The 17,443-nt window shown below is 47.7% G+C and overlaps 1 protein-coding gene across 2 annotated transcripts in view; it reads left to right on the forward strand.

The window, feature by feature from the left end:
* Positions 1 to 17,443, forward strand: part of SCARA5 (scavenger receptor class A member 5) — a 149,171-nt gene that overhangs the window by 33,659 nt on the left and 98,069 nt on the right. For both annotated transcript variants that reach the window (XM_075556469.1, XM_075556470.1), the window contains exon 3: positions 3,201 to 3,329. In XM_075556469.1, the coding sequence (XP_075412584.1) occupies positions 3,201 to 3,329 (129 nt within the window). The remainder of the gene's footprint in view (positions 1 to 3,200; positions 3,330 to 17,443) is intronic.

Consider the following 17,443-nt stretch of genomic DNA (forward strand, 5'->3'; position numbering starts at 1 on the left):
CACCTACTGGTTTGGTTATTCTGTCGTGAGGTTAAAGAGGAAGCCAGGCTCCAAGCAGGAGGGAAGACAGCAATCATGACAATATCTAGTATTTGTGTGGTCTTTATAGGCTGTGCCTACTCGTCTGAGCCTTGAGGGAAACAGACTTTCCCTTGGTAAGTGGTAACCAGATAGTCAGCACCTCTTACTAAGAGGGAGTGGGGTGGGAGAGAAAGGAAATACTAAAAACCACTTATGTATTTAAGGAAAAAATTATAGATCCAAAAGTGTGGCCAGGAGCAGAAAATTCTAGAAAAGGAGATTTAGGTTGAGTTAGAAAGATGTGCTGCCTTCAAGTGTTACTGGGGAAGCAGGTCATTCTCATCTACATTTGCTAACAGTTAAGCATCCATGAGAATGGCGATGGAGTGAGCATTTCTTGATAACTTGTTCTGAATTGATGCTGTTGTTGTGAGGAACCATTGAGCCAGTTCCGGTCCATGGCGCCCCTGGGCACGACAGAAGGAAACAGTGCTCAGTCCTGCGCCATCCTCCCCAGGCTTCCTAGTCTTTATTTTACTTAACATTGTATTAGGGGCTCATACAACTCTTATCACAATCCATACATATACATACATAAATTGTATGAAGCACATCCGTACATTCTTTGCCCTAATAATTTTCAAAGCATTTGCTCTCCACTTAAGCCCTTTGCATCAGGTCCTCTTTTTTTTTCTTTTTCCCCTCCCTGCTCCCCCTCCCTCATGAGCCCTTGATAACTTATAGATTGCTATTTTGTCATATCTTGCCCTATCCAAAGTCTCCCTTCCCCCTACTTCTCTGCCGTCCATCTCGCAGGGAGGAGGTTACATGTGGATCCTTGTAATCGGTTCCCCCTTTCCAACCCACTCACCCTCCACTCTCCCAGCATCGCCCCTCACACCCCTGGTCCTGAAGGTATCATCCACCCTGGATTCTCTGTGCCTCCAGCTCCTACATGCACCAGTGGACAACCTCTCCTCTATCCATTCCCGCAAGGTAGAATTTGGATCATGGTAGTTGGGGGGAGGAAGCATCCAGGATCTGGGGGAAAGCTGTGTTCTTCATCGGTACTACCTTGCACCCTGACTGACCCATCTCCTCTCCTAAACCCCTCTGTGAGGGGATCTCCAGTGGCCAACAAATGGGCTTTGGGTCTCTACTCTGCACTTCCCCCTTCATTCACTATGGTATATATATATATATATATATTTGCATGATGCCTTATACCTGGTCCCTTTAGCACCTCTTGATCGCACAGGCTGGTGTGCTTCTTCCATGTGGGCTTTGTTGCTTCTGAGCTAGATGGCCACTTGTTCACCTTCAAGCCTTTAAGACCCCAGACACTATCTCTTTCAATAGCTGGGCACTTAAGCCCATTGTTGCAGCCACGGTGTCAATCCATCTCCCCGAGGACCTTCTTCACTGCCCCTGTACTTTACCAAACATGATGTCCTTCTCCACGGACTGGTCTCTCCTGACCACATGTCCAAATATAGGTGATGAAGTCTCACCACCTCTGCCTCTAACGAGGACCGTGCCAGTCCTGCTTCCAAGGCCGATGGGTCTGTCCTCTGGGCAGTCCTCTGGGACTCTCTGCTCCCCTCTGGCACCACAAGTTGAATGCTGCGATTCTTCTTCGGTTTTCTTTATTCAGCATTACATCGGGCTTGAAAACATTGTAGAAGATCCATTGTTTCTATATCTGCTGCCAGCCCATTTCTACTTCTGTGCCTCTCTCATGGGGAGTGTGAAACTGCTCAGAGTCAGGGGATTCCTTCCAAACCAGGAGGGGGGTGGGGGGAATGGGCGTATACATTTTGAAAAAAGTTACTCCATTGGAAAAAAAAAAAGAGCAGCCCGCATTTTGGAGCCGTTTTAGGCATGCATGAAAATCATGCAAAAAGTGCAGTGTTCCACGTACTCCTTCTCTTCCACCTCTACCGCTTCCTGTACTATTAACATCTTGCAGTAGGCGGGCACATTTGGTACATTGGATGAACAAATATTGATACAATCTTAATAACTGAAGTCCTTAATTTACGTTACATAGTTTGTATGGCCAACCTCGATGGTTTCACCGAGTGCATAAGCATCAGTATCACGCACAATCCTTTTGTCCAAATGCCTCGTGTCCCAGCTCATCAACCCTCCCATTTCCCCCATTGCCTGAGGTTCTCCCATGCCCTGCAGCCTCAGTCCACAAAGGGGCGCTGGGAAATAGACTCCCCAGTTGGTCACAGGCTGAAGGCTGTCTTGAAGCAGTCCACTGGAAAGAGCTCTGGGTGTCAGGCTACTAGGGCCTTGACCCAGGCATTGCCCTTAACTAACATTGGACCTACAGTGCATCCATTGGCCTCTGAGGGGCGGATTCCTGATCCATACAAAGCTTGGGCTGAATGGTCCCTGAGGCCCAACACACTGCTGATCCTCGCTGTTTGCTGGGAGCTGGGGAGTCTCCTTTTATTCCCTAGCATGAAGTGATTTTGGTTTCCTAAAATCCCTAATTGCAAATTGGTGCCTAGTGCCAGATCCATTGTGCAGATATGTCTTGTTTACAGTCTTAATGTTGCTTTTGTTTTTGTTCTTTTTCTGAATCAGTTGCCAACATTTAAAACTAGGAAGGGTTCTCATAACTGCTCCTGGCTGGTCTTGAAGATCTTAGATCTGGCAACCTCCAGCCCTCCTTCCCACAGAGCCACCTGCCGTGGGCGAGCCCGGCTGGGACTGTGGTTCACCATGGGCCTGTCCAGCCCCCTGCTCTTGTGGCCGGCCCCTTCCCGGCCCCTATCGACGTTTGAGTTGGCGAGTCCTGTTCTAAATTCCCTCCAGAGTTCTCGACCACCTGGGACAGTGAGTGACATTGTGTAAAGGACACAGTCAAACCTATTTCCACTGGCCCAGGAGGCTGGATCTGTATGAGCTCATGAGCCTGGGCATGTGCCTGTTGGGCTTGTTCATGTGCTTGGGGCGAGCTGGGCACCCTGTAATGGGCCACGTGGTGGATCTGCAAGGTGCCCCAGCGGGCTGGCAGCATCATAGGTGTGCTGATGGTGCAGGGCTTGGTTCCGGGTGTGCAGGGACATGCCCCAAGGAGAGGGGAAGCCCAGTGAGAAATAAATTAATTCAACGTGTGGGGCTTTCAAGTGCGCTTTCTCTTCCTCTTTTGAACCTCTCTGTAGGTCCATGCCACCGCCGCAGAGCAGGAGGCTGCTGCAGCCAGTTGGGCTCCCTGTCGGCGCTCAAGCACGCAGTTCTCGGGCTCTACCTGCTGGTCTTCCTGATCCTCGTGGGCATCTTCATCCTGGCAGGTAAGAATAGCCCTTTCTCTGCCCTGGGCTTGAGGGGCGAGGGAGGAGGACATTGGAAGCGAGAGCGGGTGGGCCTGGGAGAGCCAGGGCCTCAGTTCTTCATGCGCACTGGCACAGAGACCCAAAGGCTGTGCTTCTACTAGCGCCCATTCATCCTCCGCCGGGCACTGGCTACTTCCTGCAGGCTGGGCACTTGCAGAGCCTGTGTGGATTGGGTGAGGCACTGGGCCTCCCTGGCCCTCTGGGCTGTGGGTTCCCCAAAGCTGCCGGCAGTCATCTGAGACCGTTGTCCTCAGATGTGACGGGTATGCGGTGCTCTGCTGCGGAGGTTGTTTGGGGAGAAGGGTGACGTTGCTCCAGTCCAGCCAGGCTCCTTCCTCCAGTGTCTGTCTGCACGACAGACAGGTGATAGACTGGGGGTTAGAACATGTGCTCTAGCCAGGGATAAGCAGAGCCCGCTGACTCAGGAAGCGGTCACACTGGGGGCTTGTGACTGTGCTTTGGGCAGCCCAGCTCATCATCCACAGAGAATCAACCCTATGGCAACAGAGACAGGGAAGCTGTTGGAGACCGAGGTGGTGGTCTCCTGCCTCCCACCTTTCTGATGGAGGTCTGAGGGCCTGATAGAGTAAAGCCAACAGCCCGGTTCCCATCCACCGATTGCGTTGAATATAAGTGGAAAGAAAATGTTTTGAAAATGATGATGGCAACATATGTACAAATGTGCTTGACACAATGGATGGATGGATGGATGGATGGATGGATGGATGGATGGATTGTGGCAAGAACTGTAAGAGCCCCCAATAAAAATGTAAGAGCCTCCCTGATTTAAAAAAAGAAGAAGAATCAACCATGTAAGATCAAAAGGACAGGGAGAAAGTGGGAACAGATGGCCAGGATCAACATGCTTCCCCACCCCCCACCCCTGAGAGGGACAAACAACAGAAATGTGGGTGAAGGGAGACAGCAGCAGGTGTAAAATATGAAAATAAGAATACAAATTACCTAGGGTTCACGAGGGTAAGAGGATAGGGGAGGGAGGGGGCAAAAGAGGCGCTGATACCAAGGGCTCAAGTAGAAAGAAAATGTTTTGGAAATGATGATGGCAACATATGTACAAATGTGCTTGATACAATTGATGTATGGATTATTATAAGAGCTGTAAGAGCCCCAAATAAGATTTATTACAATTATTTAAAAGAAAAAAATAATATAAGTAAGTCTTAGTGTTCGGCTCAGAGCTAGGGCTGGGCACAGAGTTAGACGCCATGCATTGGCTTCCTCGGGGAGCGCCTGAGGGCAAGGCAGGGTCATGCCAGGAGAACCTGTCTCGAGGCAGAGTGGGATGGGGACTGTGATCGTTGTAGACCCATGCTTTGGTGACACAGAGGAGAACCGTAGACTGAAGGGTGGGTGGTGTACGGAGAACAGTGAGGTTAATTGAGTGAGGCTACCGGCCAGGCCAGGCTGATGTCCTGCTCAGGGTGGGGTCCTGAAGTTGACACTAGGACAGAAATCTGACCCATTAATGAAAACCCAAGGCAGATGCCCAGAGCCTCCCTGTTCTTGACTCACTTTCAGTCAAGTGGGACTAGTGACTTGGGTTAAGTGACCAACATCCCACTTTTGATGGGACAGTCCTGATTTTTAACAATTTCCCCCCTGTTACACAGCGTTTTTTAAAAGTCCCGATTTTTGGAAAGAATGCATGCCAAGCTAGGGTACACAGTTTTCGGCTGCCATGTGGCAATTTCACCAGGATATGGGTTTTATCAATGGTGCCCCGCTGGTGTCCTGCTTTACCAATGTTAAAATCTGGTCACCTGACAAGTACTTGGGCCTTCTGATGGGTCGTTCCGTGCTGCCTTCACCCTGAGATTTCCACACACAGGGCTCAGAACATAGACAGGGGTGGTGCCTCTACCACCAACCATTAACGTGGGGACTGGCCAACAATAGCAAGGAAAGAAACTCATGATTCATCTCAGAGACCAAGGGATGGTGTCCAGCAAGTGCCATCAGCGGCCAAGCCAGCCAGAGGATGATTTGAACATATTCTTGGGCTGCTCAGTAAGAGATTGGGATCTGGGTTTTGTGGGCTTGGCTGCTATAACCATAACACATTTCCAGAATGTTTGGAAAGTGTTTCAGGCCAGCATGATTGATGGCTATGGTGTTACAACCGCTCCTCCAAACAGGAACATGCAGGTGGCGCAAGGCCTGAGAGCAGAGATGCCAGGCTGGTGGGGGCCAAGGGCAGGTCTCTGGAGCTCTGAAGGGCCAAGGGCAGGGCTGGCCACCAGGGCAGAGCCAGTCTTGTCCCATGCCTGAAGGACTGCCTTGTGGAGAAGGGTTAGAACTTGGAGGGATGGTGATGTACAAAGACAGCTCTCCTTTCAAGTTACAGGCGAGTTTTGTTTTTCGCACAGCTGTGCTATCCAGCATGGCGCAGAACAGTTCTTTCCCTAGCTTGGAAGTTGACTGGGATTGACAAGGACATCCGGGGCATTCTAGAAAGGAGAGTGCAACATGGTTTCCCATCATCGTACTTCCTTCATTGTGAAATATGGAAGCTTGGAGAGGATTTGATTCATTGTAATCATCTTCAGCCCTCAAGTTTCCAGATACCAAACTGCCTTTGTGCCATTCAGCGACACAGGTACGATGAAACAGAGCATCCTATTTGGGGGCTCAGCTCTGGCCACTGTCACCTACCAGGTTTCTTTATCTGGAAAACCAGGTTGGCCTCAGAGATTTGGCGAGGGAGGCAATGAGAGGGTATAACCAAAAGTATCCAAGGAGCGGACTTGGGAATGTAGTGGAAAAGACAGGCTCTCTAAGCAGCCCCTGCTTATCACGTGGTTGTTGTTGCTGTAATGTTGACACGGACCCTATGTACAACAGTACAGGAGCATCGCCCATTCCTGCCCCATCCTCACAATTGTTATGTTCGAGCCCGTTGTTGAAGCCACTGTGCCAGTCCATTGAGGGTTTCCAATTTTATTTCATCGACCTTCTACTTTTCCAAGTATGAGGTCTTCCTCCAGGGCTCGGTCCCTCCTGATAAACAAGTCCAAAGTATGTCGGATGAAGTCTCCCTACCACACTTCTAAGGAGGGTTCTGGCTGTACTTCTTCCAAAACAGAATTGTTCATGTTTCTGGCAGTTCATGGTATATTCAAAAAAAATTTTTTAACCAATACCCTGATCCAAACACATCAGTCCTCTAGTCCTCCTTCAAAACTGTCCACTTCACATGCATGTGAGGCATAGAAGAGAGCCTGGTTTCAGTGAGGCACACCCTAGTCCTCGACCACTTTTTAATAATCAGTTTTACTTGGACACATCCAAATATCATACAAGCCAAGAGTTCAATCATATCAGGAAAGCTGTACAATCGTTACCACACTCGTACAGCTTGCTATTGGCTCCCAGTTTCTCCCCAACCTCCCTGCCATCCCCTCGGCAAATCATTAATCCAGTCTCTGTAGTCACCCATCCCGGATTTCATATAGGGGGAAAAATCATACAGGAACAGAAAACAAAGAGTCAAAACAGCTAACTGCATAACCAAATAGAACAGAGAAAAAAAAAACAATTGAAAAGAAAACAGAGGGGAGAGTGGAGGGTGAGTGGGTTGGAAAGGGGGAACTGATTACAAGGATCCACATGTGACCTCCTCCCTGGGAGAGGGACGGCAGAGAAGGGGGGGAAGGGAGACTCCGGATAGGGCAAGATATGACAAAATAACGAGGTATAAATTACCAAGGGCACATGAGGGAGGGGGGAAAGGGGAGGGAGGGGAAAAAAAAGAGGACCTGATGCAAGGGGCTTAAGTGGAGAGCAAATGCCTTGAGAATGATTGGGGCAGGGAATGTATGGATGTGCTTTATACAATTGATGTGTGTATATGTATGGATGGTGATAAGAGTTGTATGAGTCCCTAATAAAATGTAAAAAAAGAAAAGAGGAGAAAAAAATGATTAGGGCAAAGACTGTACAGATGTGCTTTATACAATTGATGTATGTATATGTATGAACTGTGATAAGAATTGTATGAGCCCCTAATAAATTGTTAAAATTAAAAAAAAACAGAGAACATTAAGAACTAGAACTTTAAAATGAGTCAAAGGAAGACCAAATGATAAGGTGTTCGATTTTAAGCTGACTACATCAGCCATAATCCACTTTCCAATCCACTCTGCATGATAACAAGGCTACTCACATGCCTGCTCGCTAAGGGGATTCACCTAGGGCTTAATACACGTTCAGGTCCCCTTGACTTTTGTTTTAACTCGTAGAACTTTTAAACTGGTCAGAAGGGGATCACATCAGATGTTTCATTTTAACCTGGCGATACCTGCGTTAGTCCTCTCTATACCACTCTCTGTCTGCTAACATGGCTATTCACACCCCTCATCAATGATCACAGGGACGTCTCCAGAGGCTTAATCTATGCTCATTACACTTTACAGAGATCTTTTGCCCAATCCAATACATTGTTCGACTGCTGCTTCCGTGCACATTGCTAGTGGGTCCGAGTAAATTAGACTCTTTGACAATTTTTTTCCTGCTTGATTGTAGGTAAGGAATTTCTTCTGCTTTGCTCTGATTGAGCCATCCACTACCAATGAGTCAATCCCAACCAATAATGACATTGTAGGACAGAATAGAACTTCCTTGTGGGGTTCCCAAAGCTGTAGATTTTTAAAAAATCATTTTCTTGGGGCTCATACAACTCTTTTTTTTTCATACAACTCTTATCACAATCCATACATGCATTCATTGTGCCAAGCACATTTGTACATCTGTTGCCCATCATCATTCTTAAAACATTTGCTTTCTACTTGAACCCTTGGTATCACAAAGCTGTAGATTTTTTATAGAAACAGATGACCTCAACCTTCTCCTATATAGCAGCTGGTGGGTTTGAACCACCAACCTTTTGGTTAGCAGCTCAACACTTAATTCACAGTCCCACCAGGGTTCTTAGCCCTGTTTGAAGACCTGCAGCAGTAGTGGAGACACCCACAGGTGGAGACACCCACGAGTCAGTACAACCTGAGGGTCTGTTAGGAGTGCTTTCTAACTTAGGCAGCACCTGCTCTTCAGTGCACCTGCAAGGTCACCTTGTATAGGAAGAGTTCAGTCTGAACACCTCTAAAACTCCACCACCTCTCTCTTAACAAGTACCTGTCTATCTTACAATAGGACGACAAGATTATTCACTACAACCAATGATCATATCTGAACCCTGAATGGGACAACTCATGTTACAGCCACTTCCTTATATATCTCAACATCTGATAGGTGTATAAATAATCACCCTTAGAATGCTCTGCTTCTATAAAATGGTATTATAGTAATATTTAAAAAGCCTTATGTACCCTGCCTGAGACTTTCCTGAATTTATCTCTAGACCCCAAAATTTAGAGTAAAAGACAAATGCTTTCTATGAATGTACCACCCCAGGGCCATTTGTCAGAAGAATAACCCAGCCATCACTCAAATAAGTCCCCCAACTGGACTTTCTTACTTCCATCTAACCCTAATTCCTGGCCAGTATTCTCCTCGGACCTTTCCTCTGCTGTTCTTGCACCATCATGGAGTTCAAGTCCGTCATCTCATGGCCATCCATCATGTCCTAAGAAGGCTGAAACAAACCCTTCTCTGCTTTTCTGTCTTCGACCACACTTTATGGACTGATGGCTTCCTGTGACATTGCATCTTGTTCTTGGGTCATCGTTGGGCAGCACAAATCATTGGGAGCCAGATAATGAACAAGAAGACTGAGATTGGATGGTCATTTGTATAGGATGCCCTGAATCTCTATGGTGAGGTTAAAGAGTCGGTGAAGTTTGGTCTTAACCAGCACTACTGGACACTCACTGTGGTGACAAAGTGTGGTCATCAGGAGCCATGTCTCCTACAAGATGCCCACCTCTTCCCTCCTCTTCCCTGTCATGGGTCTATTGATGAGTTTGAAACAGTAGAAAGGGGGAAATGTGGCCCTAATTTGGGAGGAAGCAATGTAGCTGGTGGTAGCTGGACCAGGGAGTTTCTGGTGAAAAATGGGGTTCTCTCAAATCTTAATTCTTTCTTGACAGCAGCAGGCAGACAAGGCTTTCATCGTCATCAAGTGCTTTGAGCATGTACAATCACTTAGTGGGTACAGACAGGGTCACAGTCAGGCCTGGGAAGAAGAGTCACGAGCACTGGGAGCCTTCAAAGTCATAAATGTATACACACATTTGGACAGTATTGAGTAGCTTCTGCTGTGTTCCAAGTTATGCTTGATCTCTGAGGGTGGGAGTGGCTGGGGATGGCCTCATCTATAAGAGAGCTGCAGACCACGTATTCCATGTGCCATTTAATATATCTTTTCTCTGCTCATCTCGTTTCAAGCAGGCCTGTTCCTAGACCACCATCAGAGATGGCCTGGTGCTCAGAGCCCACATCCATTGATAATGCAGACACCTGATGCTGTTGGTCCATCTTGGAATTAAGAGCGATAGCATCAGCCTTTCTTAGGAGACTGTCTCACACTGCCAGGATCATGCTTGGGCGTTATGGACCGATGCTGTTGAGGACATTATTCATTCATTACATCACACAATGTCAACTTTGTGAGGCATGCTGGAGAGATTATTTTCTGTGCTAGAATTTGTCTTTACCTTGCGGAGACTGCAAATTCGAAGGCAAATAAAATTGCTTTCAAGGAGGTAATGGACAATGAGTCCATTGTCATCCCCTTGTAAGATGCGTGAACTTGAAGGGAGTTAAAGTAAACCCTGTAGACAGATTTGTAGTCCAGCTAGAGCAAGTGTGTCGATGTTACAGAGAGCGTTTTTACGTTTGTCTCTTTCTTGGCTTCATTTAGTGTCTGTACGTGTTCTTCCTAAGTGTCTTTTATGTATCTGTGTAACTATCTTAACCCCTTCTGGAACAAAACGCACTCACTGTCATCGAGTCAATGCCGACTCATAGCGACCCACTAGGACAGAGTAGAACTGCCCTGGGAGTTCCCAACACTGTAACTCTGTATAGGAGTAGAAAGCCATGTCCTCCTCCCACAGAGCAGCTGGTGATTTTGACCTGCTGAATTTGGGGATCACAGTCCAACTCATAACAATGATGGGTTTATGGACAGTTTTGTCCCCCTTCCCCCCACTTAATATTGCCTATTCTGTTTAGGTCTTCCAATGCATAGTTTCCAAAAATATGTAAATGGATGACTGTATAAATGGCAGGCACCAGATTAGAACAGAGCTTATTTGGAGTTGGGGAGGGAGTGGGTGATAAATGTTTCATCCAGTATCTAATAACATGGCAGACATGGACTCTTCTTCACCCAAGGACATTTACCTAGGAGGAGTAACTACGAAGTTAATATAGTAATACACACCCCTTATACAGGGACTGACATGACAGGACAAAATTAAGGCAGGCAACATCATGTAGCACTTTATTACTGGTAAAGAGCGTGGCCTGTGGGGGACATGGGCCAAGTGACTTAAGCTTTCCGTGCCCACGTTTCCTTACCTGAATACGGGGGAAATAAGTAACCCCTGCGGAGTCCCTCCTTGGCGCGAGTGGTTAAGGGGCTTAGGTGCTAACCGGAAAGATGGCAGGTTGAGTCCCTCTAGAGGTGTCTCCAAAGTCTGGCCTGGCGATCTTTTCCTAAAAACTCAGCCCCCAGGAAAGCTTGGAGCATTCTACTCGGACACATATGGAGTTGCCATGTATCAGCAACTGGTACCAATGTCCCTGTCTCATTGGTTGTCGTGAGTGTTACACAGATCCACTAACCAACATACTTACAACAGAGCCTGAGCACACGGTTAGCTCTAGGGAAGTCTCAGCTGCAATTGCTATTGATGTTGCTAGTACTTCATTGGTTTTCTCTGCAACCATGTAAGCCTGAAACACGAACTGGGAGTGGGAAAAACTTGGATTTACTTCCCACTCCTCCGTTAACACTGGAATCCTGGACAGACATCACCTTAGCTCTCGGAGCCTTCCTGTGCTCAATGGTAAAGTGAGTGGAACTAGATCAGTGTTCTTCACCCTTTCTCGACCATGACCTGGTGGTGTGGTGGGTTAAGCGTTGAGCTGTTTACCACAGAAGTTGAAGCACTTCTGCTTCTGGAAACATGACAGCTTAGAAACTGCCCGACTGAGTCACAGTCGACTCAATGGCAGTGAGTAATGGGAAACCATCGTAGTTTGAAACAAACAGGGCTAAATAATAGCTTCATTATTTTGTGTGTCACTCAAGAACTATCTCAAAGATAGCCATATCTGCCTAAGGGCATGGGCATTAAGGCCCAACTTCTGGGCTGAAATCCAAGGTGTGGTATTAAATGGCTCTATCACCTGGGGGAGAAGAATTTAACCTCTCAGATCCCCAGTTACCTTTAAAATAGGATATTAATGGAACTTACCCTGCAAGGCTGTTGTGAGGGTTAAATCAAGTTCTTCATGAAAAATCACTGCCTAGCTGAAGGTGCCTACCTATTGAAACACATAGTGTCCGGGGACTTAAAGGCTTGAAAGTAAACAAGTGGCCATCTATCCCAGAAGCAACAAAGCCCACATGGAAGCAGCACGCCAACATGTGTGATCGTGAAGGGCAGAGGGGACCAGGTCTCAAACAACAAAGGCAGGGGGGAAAAATCACATCACCGTGAATGAGGGGGAGTGCGTGATGGGGACCCAATGCCCATCTGTAGACAGCTGGACATCCCTTGCAGAGGGGTAATGGGGAGGAGATAAGTCACTCAGGGTTCAGTGTAGCAACAATGAAACTCAAAACCTTCCTCTAGTTCTTGAACGCTTCCTCCCCTCCCAATTATCATGATCCCAATTCTACCATGCAAACCTGGTTAGACCAGAGGATGCACAGCGGTGCAGTAGGGATCTGGAAACACAGGGAATCTAGGACGGATGAACCCCTCAGGACCAGCGGTGGGAGTGGCGACACCGGGAGGGAAGGGGGTGTAGAAAGGGAGAACCGATCTTGGGGATCTATGTGTAACCTCCTCTCTGGGAGATGGGCAATGGGAAGGTGGGTGAGGGGAGATGCCGGGCAGTGTAAGGTAAGATAAAATAATTATTTATAAACTATTAAGGGTGCCGGGGAAAGGGGGAAGCAGGGAGGGAGGGGTAAGGAAAAAAAAGGAAAACAAGCTGATTCCAGGAGTCCAATGGAAGGCGAATTTTGGGAATGATGAGGGCAACGAATGTATAAGAGTGCTTTGCTCAACTGATGTATGTATGGATTGTGAAAAGAGTTGTATGAGCCCCAAATAAAAGATTTATTAAATTTTTAAAAAAAGAAAGAAAACTCAGTGCCTAGCACAGAGTAAATGGTTAATAAAGCAGAGCTGTCCCTGTTCCTGCTGACCCCTCAGTGTGACTTACCTGCAGAACAGCAAAGGCCTGGGGGCCTGCTTGTGTGGCCTGAGTGCCAGTGGCCAGGTCTGCAAACAGAGCCGTGCCTGGCGTGGTGAGAGGGTATGTGACTACGTACCACATGTTTTCAGTCAGTGCACAGGGAACCTTGAAACTCCCTTTGCAAGAACATGGACTTAACGCGACAGCATAGCCCTCAATGAACCAAGAAACAAGACGGTGTTCCCGGTGTTTCCAGGGCCTGGGGGACCAGTTACTGGAGAGAGAGGAAGCGTGTGCTCCAGCTCCTCGTGCCAGCTGCACCCAGGGTGCGGAGACTCTTAAGGCATCTCAGAGGATGTCTCGTGCGACCTTCCTCCCAACCAAGAACCCCTCGCACCACCTCTCAGGCAGATATGGCCCCTTCATGTCTCTGTGGCTTTGATGGCGCCTTCAGCCCTTCGTGGGGTATTCTGTTTCTACGAAGGACAGCTGCAAGTGACAGAAACTTCATCTTGTCTTCTCTGAGGACCCCAACACACTCTTTCTTTCTCATTTGTCTCGCAGAACTAACTCATAATACGGCTTTCTCCTCTTCCCGTGATTGTTGCTCAGGGGGCAGGAAATGCCAGGCTAAGCAAGCACCTTCCGAAATAGGCTCTTACTTGACCTGGTTCTGAAATCTTAGCATACTTGTGTGTGTATTGTAACACTTGCAGCGTTCTATTGAATGCATCTGTTGATGTCTCTGCTCTCCTGCTAGGCTGAAGGAAAACTTTCCGGATAAGGCCGTGTACTCCCAGTAGTGTACTTGAACAACCAATGCTTGAACTAAACTGAATCCCTCAACACAAGAGCCATTCTCCTCCCTCGTCTCCACCCGATATCCCTAGTGAGCAGCACTAGGGTGGGCTGCCGAGAGCACAGTGTGTGGGGCCGTGGCCCCGCCATCCCTATTGTTGCAGCCTGAATTTGCATCAGCCTTTCTAGTGGTGACTTCTAGTGACACACGACACCATATCCAAACACAGAAACACCTCACTGCCATTCTGACTCACAGCGACCCTAGGCACAGGGTAGAACCACCCTGTGGGTTTCCAAGACTGTAACTTTTCACAGGAGTAGAAAGTCCCATTTTTGCCCACACAGGAATACCACGCACCCATTAATAAGCACGAGACTTCCACCCCAGTCCAACCCCAGATCTCTGTCCAAGGAAACATTTCCTAGTGAGAACTCCTCCAGTCCAGCATGAGTTCAGTTGGCTCTCGGTTTTGTTGTTGCCTTAACTCAAATGCAAATCGTTTCATTATCCCCAGTCAAATGTCATCACATCAGTTCCAGCCAAGCATTGCAGCCCGCTGGATCGGTTTGAATCTGGATTCAGCTATCTGTCATGTTAGCTTTCCCTTTCTGCCCTGTGTCATCAGTCATGTCCGAGCCACATCCCACCCAATCCCTCTTCCATAGCCTGCTGCCACGTGTGTGGGTCCCAGGAAGATAGGGCCAAGGCCACATGAACCAATGCATGCACGTCACTCCCTGTGTCCTATGATGCTGGTTAGGTGGGGTCACCTTCAAGACTCTCCAACAGTTTTCTTCCTTCAACTTACACTGTATACACACACCCTAGGTCCCACCCTGGCTCTGTTGAAGCTTCCTAGCACAAAGTTTTCCTCTGCCCCATCTCAGCTGAGAGGGGTATAGAAGAAAAAGGACCAAGGAAACACTGACACCTAACTTCTCCACCCAACATCTCAGTGCCCATTACAATGGTCCTCTCACATCTCTCTGCCTTGGATGGCGCCTCCAGCCATTCCTGAGATGAGAAAAGTGGGGACAGTCAACCATTAATTATAGTGAATAGAGCAGAGGAGAGGAGTCCTGGTGGTATAATAGTTACAAGTTGGTCTGTGATCCCCCAAGGTCAGCGGTTCAAAACCACTAGCTGCTCCTTGGGAGAAGGATAGGGCTTTCTACTTCCATGAACAGTTACAGTCTCAGAAACTCCAGGGGCTGTTCTGTCCTATCTACAGGGTCATTATGGGTCGACTTCAACTCAATGGAAGTGAGTTTGGTTTTTGAGTGAGGGTAGGAAAGAGGGCTGAGCTCAGCTGGGTCCTGCTGGAACCCATGGCTTACTTTTGTAAATAAAGTTTTATTGGAATGCAACCACATTCATTTGTTTATCTATTGCCTGGCTGCTTTTGCTCTGCAATGCTAGTAATTGCAACAGAGACTTTATTGCCTGCAGAGTCTAAAATATTTACTATTTAGATTTTCAGAGAGCTTGCTGTCCTCGCCCCCAAGTTACACTGACCACTAATTAGTCCTTTAATCCTTCACCCCCAGATTATGCTTTATAGTTTCCTGAGAGCTTCCACATACAGTATGTCATTTAATTCTCAGGACAAGCTAAGGAATCCAGAAAGAGTTCACAGGTGAGGGGACTGAGTCAGAGGTGTTGTCCGGCCTGCTCTATGGTCACACAACTAGTGAGTTATGAGTCTGGTTACTAATGTCAATTCAGGACGTCTCTTATCCAGCACAGGAACCATTGTGAGGAAGGCAAAGGACTAGGCAGCACTTCATTCCATAATGCAAAGGGTCGCTATGGGTCGGAACTGGTAACAACAAGTTCCCTAGAGCCTCTGGACCCAGTAGGGAAGTAATTGGCTGCTGGAGTCTGATGGCCGCGGTACGAATCTGGATTTTGCCACTTCTCGGTGGTTCAGAGGTAGGATTCTTGCCTGCCACATGGAAGGCCCGGGTTTGAGTCCTGGCCAGTGTACATCATGCACAATTCTGCCCCACTCATCTGTAGGTGGGGGCTGACCTTTGCCAGGATGCTGTGCAGGTTTCAAGTGAGCTTCTAGATTAAGGCAGATTCGGAAGAGAGACATGAAGATCTGCATCAGAAGGGGAAACGCTGTGGATCCCAACATTCTGATGTGCATGTGGTTGCCTTGAGTCGGAAGCCACCCCAACGGCAGCCAAACAAACAGAAAACTCAAGCTCACTGCCGTTGAGTTGATGCCGACTCATAGTGACCCAATAGAACAGTGGAGGAGTGCTCCAGCGAGTTTCCAGGGCAGTGATCCTTTACGGGAAGTGGGAAGCCCCCTCTACCTCCTGTGGAGTGGCTGGTGGTATCGAACTGCTGATTGCAGCTGAACCCATAACCGCTGTGCCGCCATAGTTCCTTAGATGTCAGCCAACAGCCACTATAATACGCGACTTTGGCCATTGAGTCTCAGTGTCCTCGTCTGTGAAAGGGGAGGGACAACACTGTCTATTTGAAAGCATTGTGGTGGGAATCAATGAATCCGTGTCAGCTGCCTAGAATAGGCACGGATCGAGTATTATCAATGTTTGTGATGTAATTAGAACCCGGTATAACTCCTGAAGATTATGATCAGCCCGTCTTCCTTTCACTGTTGTGCAGGAAATATCAAGAAGGACTTTCAAGTGCTTTGATGTCTATCTCAGGAGTCAGGACTGGAGGAAACCATAGAAAGGCACCCTGTAGGACTCATGCTACGAAAAAAGAGCTTTCTTACCTAAAAACGGGCAATGGGCTCAAATGAAGGCTTTTGCTCCCTTCCACGACTTTCTCCTCTCCCTCTCAACTGAGCCTTTGCACCTGCTCAGTCTACCTTTCCTCCCGCTTCCAGGTACGCTCCCCCACTCTGTGTGCTCAGAGCTCTCCAACAGATCTGCCCATTAACCGACGGCTTTGTGTTTGGACTGAGATTGAAGGCGAGCAACTAACAAGTCCTTCTTCTCCGCCCTTTTTAGAGAGAAGTTCTTGGGCTTTTTTGCAATGATCCTGTAGACTCTGTGCCTGGGCTGCTGCCATGCCTGGAGCTCTGTTGCATCAAATTCAAAGCAAAACTTGCTGAATGCCAACCACGTGCGTGCCTGGCACTGTGTTAGACACAGGCAGGTGCCACGAGGAATACAGATACATGTGTGCCTTGAAGATTTTATAAGCCGGTAGGACAGAGATAAGTACAAAGAACTAGGAAACAGTGCAGAGGCAAGGACAGACGTTCCGAAACCAGGCAAACCTACACTCCAAATTTCAGCTTGTGATCTGGGGGAAATTATTTGAGGCCTCCCTTCAGGCTTATAAAACTTTCCCTCCCCCCAATTAAACAAACCAAACAACATTAAGATGGGGAATTACAAAAGATTAGATCTCAGTATTGTGAAAATGGAGTGAGAGAGTCCAAAGTGGGTTGCACGATCCATGGCAGGACCCAGATCGTGTCTGGCCAGCCAAGGGGGAGCCTCCCCATTGGGCTTGAATAAACATCTCAAGCTCAACATGTAAAAACAGTCTCGATTGTCCTTCCCAAACCCGACCCTCACCCCCCGCCCTAGTCTTCTTAATCTCTGTGAATAATACCATTCTCTGTGTCGACCAAAACCCAAGAGATCTTCTTAGATTTCTTTCTTTCCACCACCAACACCCAAAATCCAAACTCACTGTCACTGAGTCATTTCTAACTCATGGCGACCCTTTAGGCCCGGACAGAACTGCCTTTGTGGGTTTCTGAGACCGTAACTCTTTTTGGCATCAGAAAGTTTCATCAATCTCCCGAGGAGAGGTTGATGGGTTTGAACCACTGACCTTGTGGTTAGCAGCCAACTCCGTAACGCACACAATCAGAGCTCCTGGCCAGGGTTAATAAATAAAAATGCAGAACGCTCAGTTA

The sequence above is a fragment of the Tenrec ecaudatus genome, chromosome 8, assembly GCF_050624435.1.
Source record: "Tenrec ecaudatus isolate mTenEca1 chromosome 8, mTenEca1.hap1, whole genome shotgun sequence".
In the NCBI taxonomy this organism is placed as follows: Eukaryota; Metazoa; Chordata; class Mammalia; order Afrosoricida; family Tenrecidae; genus Tenrec; species Tenrec ecaudatus.